General features: G+C 40.3%; 1 protein-coding gene across 1 annotated transcript in view; it reads left to right on the top strand.

Annotated features, from left to right (window-relative positions):
- The window catches only part of LOC131775729 (beta-hexosaminidase-like), a 64129-nt gene extending 50519 nt beyond the window's left edge, over positions 1-13610 (top strand). The window contains exons 3-8 of the mRNA XM_066167376.1: positions 9572-10011; positions 10306-11034; positions 11436-11580; positions 12173-12422; positions 12540-12686; positions 12829-13610. Coding sequence (XP_066023473.1) covers positions 9572-10011; positions 10306-11034; positions 11436-11580; positions 12173-12422; positions 12540-12686; positions 12829-12886 — 1769 coding nt within the window. The 3' untranslated portion in view covers positions 12887-13610. The remainder of the gene's footprint in view (positions 1-9571; positions 10012-10305; positions 11035-11435; positions 11581-12172; positions 12423-12539; positions 12687-12828) is intronic.
- Positions 13611-14303: the final 693 nt, after the last annotated feature.

Below are 14303 nucleotides of genomic sequence, written 5' to 3'. Positions count from 1 at the left end.
TATATATTTATCATTTAGACAGTTATAGTAAAGTTCCTTAAAATGGTATGTATCTAATAATCTTTACAGTGCATTTTTATGCTCACGTTACATGTGGAATCCACTGAAGATATCTTTTCAATGGACTTAATTAAGGTACTCCTTATTCCACAACTATGTCATTTTATCAAGTAAGGTCATGAGAACACGCAAATGTGCCATGGTATTGCACTGTAGAACAGGGCAAAAATACAGATCGACTAAATGGCCACACTAAACGATCCAAACTTTGTTGTATTTTTTTTTACGTTTTTTGGCTTGACTCTTAAAGAAATGAACTTTAAGTACAACAGATATTTTTGATGGTCACAAGACCACCTTCAGGACAAGCACTAGAATGTCACTAAGTGATTTTTGAAAGTTTTCCTGGCATTTTTCATTGTAAGTGGCATATATTGCTTCCCCAATGCTTTTTAATTTCCTTTTTGTGACCTTAGGTTCTCTCTGACAGTGTCTCTTCCTAGCCTCTCTGCAAAACTTACTTACAGGGAGGGTAGATTGTAAGTGAGAGTTGAATAAAAGACAGGCCTGACAGCTGGTCAACGAGTGATCTTTTTACCCTTCTTAACTTATTACTCTGCCCTCATTCCAGTTCTTTGAGGAAAATGCCGTTAGGTGTGCTTCTTTCTTGGTTTTGCTCCTCCAGTTGTTGAATTTTTCACCAATGGTTTTGTAATGCCGGACGAAGTCTTCCCGTTTCGTATGTAGTCCAGGGTATTTTTGAAAATGTTCATTGAAGATTTTAAACCTATCTTGTAGTAATCTAGTTAGTTCTACTGCACCTCGTCTTATTGGTTTAGCCTTGCAATGTTGACTCTAAAGCTCGTAACCATCCAAAATTTAACGTAAAGACCCTTAGAACTGCTGCTGTGACGATTTCTTAACTTTCACCTATTCTTCCACGGAAATATGACCTTGCCGACACCTTTGCAGGGCTTTCTCTTATGAATTAGCTATTCCTCCATACGATTTGGGAGAACTTGACGTAAGTCTTGAAGATTTGGTTTGCCTCATTTCGATTCAAAGTAATGTAATTCATTGAGGCGTCGTCAAGGGCGGCTATAATTTATTTATGGTTGCTATATGGCAGTGATATTGAATGGAATGATAGATAACTTTCAGTGATAACGTCGCCAAAATTTATCAAATTTGATCATCTATAACGACATTGAATGAAAAGAAAATTTGTTTGCCTCGTTTTCACGTTGTAACCATGAGTTAACGTGCTAGAGTGGTTCACCATTCTGTTTGACATTTCCTCTTGAGATAAGTTTTCCTGGACAAGAACAAGTTTCAATTTGCGCTTTCATGATGTACCTTGTGGCTTAGCGTTCGATTACAGCGCAGACTATCTCGGAGAAGTGGAGAGAAGACTTTCACTTGCCAAATCAGAAAAGGAAGAGGAAGGAGAAGATGTGGCCGTGGAGATACGTTAAGTGCGTAGCAGTGTAGATTTTCCAACTTCCTACATGTTTCGAAGAGCTTTTATTCAAAGTAACCCTCCCATTTATACGGCTTCGCGCTGGAAATACGCTACGATTTCATCCTCCTTTTCGCTCATGGGCTGGAGCCGTTTGTGATTTGGACGATTCATTAATGAAGTAGCAGTATCACTGAAAATGAATTTTTTCCGCACAGATACAAAGTCAGAACGTACTGAAGCGAGCGCCGAAAAACCTGGGGTCTTCGCCGTCCGCCAAGAAAGCAAAATAATACGAATAAAAATTATTGAGACAGAGAAAAAAGAAGAAGAAGAAAAAGAAGCTATTTTAATAGGCAAAGCTAATAACGGTCCGAAATTTCACGAGTGTGGGACAAAGATTCGATTCCTTATGGGGACTCAGAGTTTTTCCTTTGTCCCACGCTCATGATAAGGCGGAAAACATCTTTCACATGGAACTAAATGCTACTGATAGTGGATTTTTCACGCAATTCTCTCGCATTTTGACTTCTTTTACGAATAAAATTGGACTTCAGCAACCTTGGACTTAATCCAACCACGTGTTAATTCCTTGTAAACAACCTGCATTTTATCAGGGGTAAAATGAAGACTCGGCTCTGAATGAATCAACCGTTTACGACCAGTTGAAAAAGAATATAAAAAACTTTAATATCGATCCCGCAATGCAGATGGCACGCTCAACTAAACACAGGCATGCTATGCATGCAAGACTTATCTTTTTGGGTGGGTGGATTATTTTAATTACTGTAAGTGATGTCTACATTTTTACAAAAGTAAAGAGTATTAACGCTGAAAAAAACGAAAATGCCGAATTAACTCACACACAGAGGTATTTTGTAGTCGATTGTGTGTGTTGTGCTAATAACTGTAACCAAAAATAAACCGTATTGGTGCCACGGTACCTGTTAGTACAAAATGCAGACTGCAGACTGCTGATTGTAGGCCGGTCACAAAATGTAGACCAGGTACAAAACGCAGACTGAGAATTTAAAGTGTTTTTACTGGGATACCTGTGGTAGCCCAGTCATAAAATGCCTTTGTTTTTTTGTCGTCATTTTTTTCCCTTCGCTACAAAATGGAAAAATTGCGCAATAGTACCCAGTGGTCATTGGGCCCTCAACACCATGACAACTAACTGTGATCCACTGAGGTGTTCACATGCTGATCACGCGTGTTATCTTGAGGATGATTGGCGTTGTCATGCACGGACAGGGCCGGGTCAAATGACGAACCACGAGATTTTTGCTCATAAAACTCTTTTGTCAGTCGTTTTGTGTTTTAACGTGTTTGGATTACGATCCCCTGGAGCATTATGCTGCATCTTACAGACGCATACACAAATCGTATTTTTCGCGGCCAATCCACACTAAAAGATGTTATTGAGCGGTAATTTCGGAACGGATTGAGTCGCGAACGCTTGAAAGCCATGAAAGCCTTGAATGCCTTGTATGCCTTGTATGCCTTGTATGCCAAGTATGCCAAGTATGCCAATGTCTTGGTGGAAAAACGCACACTTGTTGTAAAAAGCAAAATCTGAAATCTGAAATCTGAAACCAAACTGCATATACTCTATGCAATCTATTGAACAACACTGCCACCGTGAGACTGAATAACAAAACTCTAATGAATGCAAACTGCTTGTGAAGAAAGACGCCATGTTGGATTCACTTGATGCCAGGGTACGTAGCTACGATAACAGTGCGAATGGTTTTAATTTCACGATCAGAAAGGTGAATCTTATCTTTGTTTTCACCGTAGTTGTAAGGATATTCTTTTTAATAAATACATGATCCAAAATCCTGGGTTTTTTGTCTATAATGTTATTATGTTAAGTATTGTTTACCCAATTGTCTTGTCACAGGCGGCTCAAGCTCACCCCTCGAGAAAAAGCTAACGATTAATTCATGAACGCGTCACGCGTTGTGTGACTCGGTGTTAAGTTACGAGAGGAACCGTTGAAAATTTGAACACGTTATAAGGAACGAAATATGGTCGATTTACAACGATAAATATTTCGAAATATGAAGATTTTTCTCGTCAAATCACTAAAACTTACTCACACCCTGTGTATCCGTTGTAGTTTCTGGCGATTTCTGCCGTTTTAAGCTTGCTTTACCATCACTGTTATTCACGTCATCTACTTTTATTACGTTGGTAAAATCTGTACGGACATCACACCAACCAACTCGCACGCAAAGTAAGAAGGCTATATTGAAGGCTTGAAATTATATTACGATCGATTTTCATCAAGAAATGGACCAGGAATTTTCCACAACAGTACAAATAATCGTGAAGGCTGATCGCGGAAAAGCGATTGCGTGACGCTCGGTAAGCTGTAAGATGACATATTATTATAAACCAGAAGTAAAAACTCTTCATATTCTCAGTCTGCATTTTGTACCCACTCTGCAGTCTGCAGTCTATATTTTGTATCCGGTCTGCAGTCTGCAGTCTGCATTTTGTACTAACAGGTATCCGTGGCACCAATACAGTCTATTTTTGGTTACATTTATTCGCACAACACACATAATCTACCACAAAATACCTGTTTGTGAGGTAACTCGACATTTTCGTTCTCTTCCGCGTTAATACTCTTCTTTCCTTTTATAAGAATGTAGACCACTAACAATGTTTCAAGCAATCCAGCCAGCCTACAAAAAATAACTCTTGCATGCATAGCATGCCTATGTTTTGAAATAGGTGTATGCCCTTGGCCAGACTTGAGCTCACTATTTCAGTGTACTAGTCCGACACCCGTAGTATCACTGCACTTGATTCCAAGGATCCAGTACCATCCAGGTATCCCAGTTACCCTGCTCACTGGGTCTAGTTTCGTTTGGTATGCGATAATATGTCAGCTCACAACTCACCGAGCGTCACGCAATCGCTTTTCCGCGATCAGGTTTCACAACTATGTGCACGATTGTGGAATATTCCTGGCCCGTTTCTTGAACAAAGCCGTTCTTAATAAAATTTCAAGCCTACATAAAGTCTTTTCACTTTGCTCGCGAGTTGGCTGGTGTGATGTCTGTACAGATTTTACCAAGTTAACAAAAGTAGATGTAAATGTAAATGAGATGTCACAATTGAATATTTAACTCGCGCAATATACGAGAAACAATTTACAGCTTTGCATCTTTTTAAGTGGTATGTGTTTATTTTGTTGACAAAAATGCGGACCGAGATTAAAACTGTTCCTTCGACTTGATATGTTTTCAGCGTTAGTAGATCAAAAATCATATTAACTTACCTCCGTAAATCATTCATTCCAGATAACAGAATCAAATAAATATGCTAACGATGGTATCTGGATTCGTCCTTGGCCAAACATAAACGACTCCACAAGATCACTTTCTCCAGCCATCGAGAACATTTCCATTCGTCCAGTGTTCTCAAAATTACTCTCGAAACAGCCAGCCAATTTCCCTCAACAGCCAATAATGACACAAAATCCACCTTGAAACACACTTGCAACTGTTCAAACTTCGAACATCTAAAGACTCGATCCAAGAGTAACACACCACGATGTTTACCATGAATTTGACTGCAACCAAACCATTAAAGAGAAAACTCAACAATCTTTCGTAGAAAAATCGTTGTTAAATGAAAACACCTCTCAACATTGCATATCAATCAAACACGATGTCAAACGAGACGACAAAGCTTCCAAGGAGTAACAATCGTCCATAGTTAATCTTAATCAGACATTCATCTGGAGATAGCACCGAGCAAACCAATCCAGAAAAATATAATCGGCGCACTCAACAAATCATGAATCTTGCAACACAACTTGCCGTTACTTGAAAGAACTGCTCAAATCAAAATGTTTGGTGCAATTCATCACCACCTCAAGCAATATTTGATTCAAAATTTTTCCACTCACTCCCGTCGTGAAGAACCAATGACCATGATCGTGCTACATTGCACAGAATTCCACAGAACTTCACTTGTTCTCTCGAACAACTATCCACCATTTCCACAGCATTAGAAACACATTTATCATAGGTAATCTGATATCTTTCATCCGTCTAGTAGTATCGCATTTCTCCTAAAGCGCAGTGAGATACACGTTAAAAAAAGAGAAAAGCCAACATTACTCATTGTGGATGATGACTCCATTTTACGAATCCCGCGTGAATTCTTTGAAATTTGAACACCTCTCAAACCAAAGAACAGAAACGACGCTCTGATTGGTGCGAGCAACATACCACTCATACGCTAACATAAAGCGCGTTCCTTTGGTAGAATCCGGATTAGGGTTTGTGATCCAAGATCGCACAGATCACGGTGCATGAAAGGAACGGAGTTTTAGACGAGTTCTCAGAAAATTCCAAAAAGTGCGGCATTTTAAGACTTGTGTATGCACGTGGGTTATTAAGCTCTTCCCTGAATGGCTCGTCTAACTACACGGGCTTTTAACGCGCACAATTTTTCTAATTAGCACTATTCATTAGAAGCACATTTTTTTCATGGTAAACTCAAACGATGGAATTAAAACAAAAGCAAGTATTGATTACGATATGGAGACTTGGGAACCCTGAATGCCTGCGATCAGTGGTCGATCGATTTTAACTTACAAAATCGATTTTATTTCGTGTTTATCGCAGAATTTGTGGAGCGATTGCCAACAATCTTTCCGGTCAATATATGAAGTACCGACTTGTTTGAAATTGAGCATCGCTGGGCAAAATGATTCATTTCGGAATCTTCGCCCAAAGGAACGCGTTGGATTAGTGATTCAATGATCCGTCTTTAGATCACGCAGATCAGTGATCCGATGAATCCTTGTCCAGAGTGGATTTGATAGATCACTGATCTGAAAATAGATTTGCTCGAAAGGAACGCCACAGATCAGAAATCCTTATCCAGATTCTTCTAAAGGAATGCACCCATAAAGGTGCGTTCCTTTGGGAGAATTCATCAACGCCCAAAGCAACATTTGATTCAAAATTTTTCCACTCATTCTCGTCGTGAAGGAACAATAACCATGATCGTGCTACAGTGCACAGGACTCCATTTTCTCTCGAACAACTATCCACCATTTTCACAGCATGAGTACCGGTAACACGTTTACTATAGGTAATCTGATATCTTTCATCTGTCCAGTAGTAATGCATTTCTCATAAAGCGCGGTAAAATACACGCTAAAAACACAGAAAAGCCAACATTTCTCATTCTAAAAGATGATTCCGTTTTACGAACCGCTCTCTCCGAATCCCCTATTACTTCGTTGACATTTGAACACCTCTCAAACCAACGAACAAAAACGACGTTCTGATTGGTGCGAGATACATACCCTAATGCGGCGATCTGATTGGTGTGAGATACATACCCTACACGATCTGATTGGTGCGAGCACTATACCACTCTCTATACGTTAACATAGATGTAATTTTTTTAATAACAATGTTAATTAATTTAATAATAATGTTAATTAATATAAATAAAACTAACTAAAAAATGTTGACATCACTTACAGTGTTTCAAATAATCCACCCACCTCAATTAATAACTCTTGCAAGCATAGCATGCCTATGTCTTTAAATAACTCAAAAACTTGATCAACGACGACCAACAACGAACTACAACTAATGACACGGAGAATACGAAAACTAAGAAAATTAAGTGAAATTGAAACCTCAAAGATCAAAGGGAAAAATCGTAGCCAACTGTAACGGACAGGCACGCAATTACAAACGGCAAAATCGTGGCCCAAAGGTAAGTACACTGCCAGTTGCGATTTTGCGACTGTTCTTCTGCTTAGCCAATGAAAGAATTAAATTCAAGAGTCTTGTGTCCGTACTTGTAACTGGTAGTTGCCAATGTGTGATGAAATTCTATCGCTACTACTTTCAAGGCTGAACATAGTATACATGAGCTACATGTATGTTAAAGCTACCTAATGTTGCCCAGCAGAACTGTTTATTCCTTAACAAGGAAAATGTATTTAGCTGGCTGTGAATTGCGTATTCAAACACTTACGTTTCTAACCGTTTTACCCTGAAACGATATGTCAACGCTAAAACCATCTAGGAAAATGAAGTTCGAAACATCACGACTTACACGGCCTCGATCCCAGCTCACTCTTGAAGTTTTTCTGTGGAAGCGGGTTTTTTTTAGAACCGAGTCTGCATTTTAACCCTGGTCTGCAGTCTTCAGTCTGCATTTTACCCACAGTCTGCATTTTACTCCTGGTCTACCGTCTGCAGTCTTCGTTTTACACTGACCGCTTTCGCAACCGTTATTCGGTCTCATCATGCAACGTACCCTTTTTCCGGCTATCGGGGAATAAATGGGGCTGTGCGACGAGACGCAACAACTGCTGCAAGGGGAGAAAATGGTAGGAATGGTACCGATGCACTGATTTTTGCTCAGAAGTATTTGGACAATAAAGACAATAGACCAAATACCCGTGTGAGTTCAGACAAGTTAGGTTTTTTCCTTCTCTTAAGGTGAAGCAATGTGATATTTTCATTCGTTTGAAAGTTATGCTCTTTTTCTGTTACAAATGGAAAACATTAGGTACACAAAGTGTCCCATCTAACCCCCCCCCCCTCCCCCCCGCCAAATTAAAAACTCATGTTGCAACGCATGTCTATGTTTTGTTTATGCAAATTTCTTCGTGGCACATTCTTAATTTTCTTTCAGATTTGTATGCTTTACGGCAGTGCTTGGGTATGTTCATGTTTGCTACTTTGGCTCGAGAACTCAAGAAGTGGCTTGTAATCTAGCTGGAAATCCAAGACTGCTTAGATCTGTTGTTTGCTATGTGTTGTTCCGCTTTCTTCACAAGACGAGATCGCTGACACCTGCCTAAAACGAAACTCAAAATTGTTTGCGTACTTGCAGTTGGGTTTGTGTTGAACCGAATTTTTTCTAATAATGGTGCTAACACTATCAGGAACCATGGATGGACTATCTACTTTTCCTTGAATGTGTGGTTTCACCCACATTCACAACGAGTTGGTGTTCAGGAACATAACACCCTTACTTTTGGACATGTTGTGGGACATGTGTATAAGATTGAACCTGTTAATTATAGCAATTCCTTTTCACCTGGAGCTTCCCTCAAATGCTTAATTACAGCATTACCAATTTTTCTTTGGTCTCGCTATATAGTCTCACCCAATTGGTATGTTGCTTCCAATGGTCTAGAGCCAAGAACAATAATTGCTACAGCTAATGAAGACCTCTCTTTTGTTTCTACATCTGATACATTGAGTAGCTTTCGCCCTGGTGTAGATGGTTCAAAAGATTTGGGACATGCCCCTTTAGCGGTTATTCCTTCACCATCTGAAATATCAAGGAATAAGAACCCTCGGTCAGTCTCTATTAACAAGGAAGGGACAGTGTCTGGAGACAAGCAGTTACAGGACGAATTGAAATTTTTGTCAGGTGGTTTTTAAGCATAAAATATCTAGTAATTAACTCTTAACTGCCAGGCAGTAAGTTGGTAAGTCAGCCAGTCAGTCATTTAGCTCGTCAGCCAGTAAGACAGTCTGTCAGTCTGTCAGTCAGTTAATCTGCCAGTCAGCCAGTCAGCCAATCAATTAGCCAGCCACTTCAATCAGCTGGTCAGCCAGTCTGTTCAATCAATCAGTCAGTCTGTCAGTCAGACAGCCAGTCTGTTAATCAGCCAGGTAGTCAGTTAGTAGGACAGTCAGTCAGCTAGTTCTTCTGTCAGATAGTTAGCCAGTAAGTCAATCAGAAAGTCAGACAGTCAATAAACTAATCAGGCAGCTTGTCAGTCAGTTAGTCATTAAGGCAGTAAGTCAGTTTGTAAGAGAACCAATTGGTAAGTCAGCAGTCAGACACATTAACACATATACACACACAGACAAACAGTTGGTCAGTCATTTAGTTTCCTTTATCAGGAGCCCAATGGGCTCCTGCCAATATCTAATAAGCTATGAATGCAAAGTTGCTATGCTCAGTAAAACAACACTGCTTTTATAAAATGCATGTAGGAAGGTATAAGTAAGTATTTAGGACTAGTAGAGACATTTCTTTTTGATGATGATGATGATGATGATAAATGAATAATTTTTTTTCGCTTTTTTTTTTTCCTAGATAACCTTGGATTAAAAGTATCTCCGTCCTTCGATCCAAGTTCAAAAACCATTTTATTGACTCTGGCACCAACAGCTTTGCAATCAGACCAGGATCGGTTTTCCTCCACTGCAAACGATTCATACAGTCTTGAAATAGATGATTCCAAGGAATTGATCTCCATAACTGGCCAAGGTGCTAGTGGGGTGTTTTACGGTATTCAGACTCTGTTGGCACTCGTGAACGGAAGTGGCCAAATTACAGCGGTTTCTATCAAAGATTCTCCTCGTTTTTCGTACCGCGGGTTCATGGTGGACGTTGCTCGTAATTTTCAATCTAAGCAGGAAATAATGAAGGTGCTGGACGTCATGGCAATGTATAAGATGAACAAGTTTCATTTTCATTTGTCGGACAGCGAGGGATGGAGACTAGAAATTCCTGGACTCGAAGAGTTAACAACAGTAAGGGAAATTAATTTGGCACTTTTTTTCATTGATGTGGGAATGAAGTTATTTTGGAAGGATTTTATCCGTCTGCGTGGGTTTTTTTGTGTGTGTGTTCGTCCATCGGTCAGTTTTTTTTTTGCTATCTGTCATGTTACCGTTACGTTACTCGCTCATGATTACATCACTTTCTAAAGTTCCCGTGGTGTGGATAAAATAAGTTCATCATAGCTGCCCGTGTGTTTATTCTTCATTAATCTAGACAGTATGCTGCTTAACATCTGTACTATAAGTTTTGGAATTCTTTTCCAGATTGGATCAAGGAGATGCTTCGATTTGCAAGAGAAGAAATGCATTATGACACAACTCGGCTCAGGCGTCGATACGAGCACCTCGGGCACTGGACACTACTCTACTGAAGACTATCGGGAAATACTTCGTCACGCAGCAGAACGCCACATTCAAGTAATTCCAGAGTTCGACTTACCGGGTCACAGTCACACAGCTGTGAAAAGCATGAGAGCTCGTTTCGACCGACTTGTACAGGAAGTGGGGAAAGAAGAGGAAGCGAAGAGATTTCTTCTCAGTGATTTTAATGACAAATCTTCGTACACCACCATGCAAGGTTTTAGTGATGACGCCGTTAATCCTTGTTTAAAATCCACTTACACATTTCTCGATTTCATTTTATCAACTTTATCTCGTCTCCATAGTGACATACAGCCGCTGACCTTTTATCACTTTGGAGGCGACGAGGTTCCTAATGGGGCCTGGGTGGACTCCCCAGAGTGTCAGAAGACGGAACATAGGTTAACCAAACGATACTTGATGAACATTTTTGTGGAACGTCTTTCCCGTATCACACTTAAGCACGGTCTAGATATTGGAGGCTGGAGCGATTCATTTACCAACATTGCCGACGGGGACATAGGCATCGGGTTGAATAGGAATATAATTAAGAATAAAAACGCTGTGGCGTATTTTTGGGGAGCTGATCTTGAAGATGAGAGGATATCAAGACTTGTAAGAGGTGGCTACAAGGTAATAACCCTGTTTTTTTTTACTCAGTTCAGGTAATATTCACGTAATTTTGATTCTCTTGAAGACACCCTCACAAATGTCGATCGCCCAGGGACCAGTTCAGGGGGGGTGGGGGGTTTTGGGACGGAGGGAGAATTAGCCGTTGCCAATAGAGTATAAAGGGTATAATCTAGAAATTGACTGCCAATAAGGGGGGGGGGAATGATACGAATGTTGCAGTGCCCCATGTGACGGGGGGGGGGGGGGAAGGGGGTAAACAGTTAAATTCTATCATGACATTACCAAATCAGTCTGATATGCTTTTTGCTCATCAGTCAGTTTTCCAGGATTGGACTCAATAAGCGCTTTCTGGCAATTTTTATGGTTACCTTCTCATGATTTCATCTCATCTATTTTCTCAGGTCGTGTTGACCCCCGCAAGGTTTCTCTACTTTGATCATTCACAAGAACATGACTTTAATGAACGGGGCTTAAACTGGGCAGAAAAATATACTGACATCAAGAAGACATTTGGATACTCACCGCCTAGCAATCAGAACATTCTCGGTAAAGTAGTTTCATTTCCTTCGACCCTAACATCTACAGACAACTACGGAACCACCATTTCATTGTCACGAGAGCGTATGTAGGATTTCCACCAGGAGGGGAAGAAGTCCCTTCTTTATTCTTAAGTGACATTTAGGAGCATAATCGAGTTGTTAAAAATTATTCCTCACCGGTGGAATAAGGAGGGTGGGGTGGGTGACACCTGCTTTCCGAGAGCCCTCTTGGCTGCGCCCTTCGGTCCGTGTACGACGAGGATAACTCGACACGAATTAGTTTCACTTTTTAAAATGCCTTTTCGTTATACATTTTCTTATTTTGTTAAAAGCGAATCGTGCTGTTCTGAAGAATGGAGAGTCAAGCTGTTATTTGTGGAAACAATCGTTCTTCAAAGTGTTTCCAAGTTCGTTAGCGACAAAGTGTTGGTCTTTTGAATGCCTCACACGTGCGAGCTAGCTTTTAGCGAAGGTATGCCTGCACGAAGCATGTTTTGTTAGTGTGCCACGCATGTTTAGTCATAGGTGGGATCACATTGGCCTATAGTATTTAAAGAAATTTCAAGAAACAATTAAGCCAGCCTTTGTTTCACATGTAGGATTGGAAGGAACCATGTGGGGTGAATTGATCCGTACCGCTGACCAGATGCACAGCATGATTTTTCCTCGACTATTGGCTGCGGCTGAACGCGCGTGGCATAAAGGATCTTGGGAAGACCTAAGGGGCGAGGAAAGGCAAAAGCAATTAGAAGAAGACTGGGTCAACTTTGCCAACACGCTCGGTCACAGGGAACTGGTTCGACTTGATAAGATGGATGTACCGTACCGTGTACCACCTCCAGTGGCGAGGTTTGTATAAATAGGACTTCTCTTTAAGGTACACAGGCTTCTACCCAGTGTAGATCTGTACATAAGCTTAATGAAATTTGCGCAAAAATTCATGTGGCCCTCTTTATTCGTTTCTAGAGTTGTCTGCAAAGCTGCTTGCAATAAGTTACACGTGACAACTGAGCTGCCTGGCCTTAAAGTTGAATACTCCAAAGATGATGGTCTAACGTGGAATGACGTCAAACCGGAAACGGAAGTGAACGAAAAGATAAAGCTCAGGACCAGGTAGAATTGCTTCTTTGCGTGGTTTTTAGACAAAACTGAGCCACTTTGGCCTTTTTATTCATTTTGTGATCGGCCTCCAAGCGGGTCAGCCCAGAATTGATTTGAAATTTAACAGTGAACTTTTTTTTTTTTGATAATGAAGATCGGCCGACCAAAACCGATTTAGCAGAGTGATCTACTTAGACCCGTCTCAAAGCTAAAGGGAAAAGTTACCACAGTGATGCTGCGTTGATGGTGCCAATTCTGGAGGACCTTACAACACTCTCCTTTCACTAGATCTCGTTTATCTCGGTTAGCGGAGACACCTTTGTCGTTGCCTCAAGACTGAGCAAGTACCAGCTTGAAAAGAAACACAAATATATTTAGGGTTAGGCATAATCAGCACCGACTGATATGGATGACAGAAGAACTGCCCACGCATTTGAGGAAAACGCACTGAAAGGAAGGAATGAAAAGCAAGAGGCCCGCGATGCAAATCTTGGAAGAGCACAAAACACGGATAGATCGAAGTTGTCCTGTTTGAGTTTTGAGTTTTCAAAAGAATGAAGATTAATTTAAATACATTCTGCTTTCTGCACTCCGACTATTTTTGGACTTTTTGTAAGACCCTCCATCAGGATCCTTTATGAAATACGTATTTTGCATACTATTTTGTGTGTCTCTCTGTTTCGTCGAGATATTCTATAATCGTTCATCAAGTTAATTCATCCGCTAACGAGATACGTTATAGTGATGTCATAATACTAATGTAAGTCATTTGTCAGCTGTGGACCTAGCCGACTCACTGGGTAAATATCAAATCGTTTCGTATACTTTATTATCTGAGCATTTCATAACAATGTAACTTCCTTTTAGGATTCGAACGCAGTTCTTATTGTCTGGCAGTAAAGTCGTCAATAAAGATGTTTGATAACAGTGAACGAAAAACCCACAACTGACGAAACACTCTCGATATTTTAGGGTAGGGAGGGAAGGAAAGTGGAGTACGAAAATCATCGTTCCAGTTTCGTTCGCCTTATTTATCATTGCACAGCTCCTTTTTCTTTACTGATCGTCATGAAGCATCCTGAGGTAAAAGGTACAAATCTTTCATCTTCATCGTTTGATTGCGGTGTAAAAAATTTATTATATTGGCGTTCCTTGTGCCTTAAAGACTCACATTTATAAAAGCGAGATCAAATTGTAATGTAAAAGTGACGTTTTCCTTCAAATCGTGGATTGTAAATTGAAAAATCTGTCAGATTTCACGCCTAACAAAAATTTGTCCAACTCAGAGGCGCCCTTGAAGATTGGAAGGGCTTGACAAAATTTTGGAGGATGAAAAATCAGCGTGCACTGGAACTGATGACAGATTTCTGCGCAAAATAAACAAGAATTTGCCTAGTGCGACTGGCCTCATAGGGTACTTCCTCAGTCACGCGAGATAGCCGCTTTCTTAACAGTCACGCAATAATCGTCACGTCAACTTAATTTTTTTTCAATTTCAGGAAAAAAAAACTGGCTCGGCTCGCACAGTTTTTCTTTAAGTGCGCGGTGTGCTCGAAGTTTTCCTTGCAATTGTTTTTATAGGAATTTTTTACCTTTTCCTTCCCTTTAATAAGTAAAACGCCATTTCGA

This window comes from Pocillopora verrucosa, chromosome 5 (genome assembly GCF_036669915.1).
Source record: "Pocillopora verrucosa isolate sample1 chromosome 5, ASM3666991v2, whole genome shotgun sequence".
NCBI lineage: Eukaryota > Metazoa > Cnidaria > Anthozoa > Scleractinia > Pocilloporidae > Pocillopora > Pocillopora verrucosa.
Note: the sequence above shows the minus strand (reverse complement) of the source record. Positions and strands in the feature narration are given on the sequence as shown.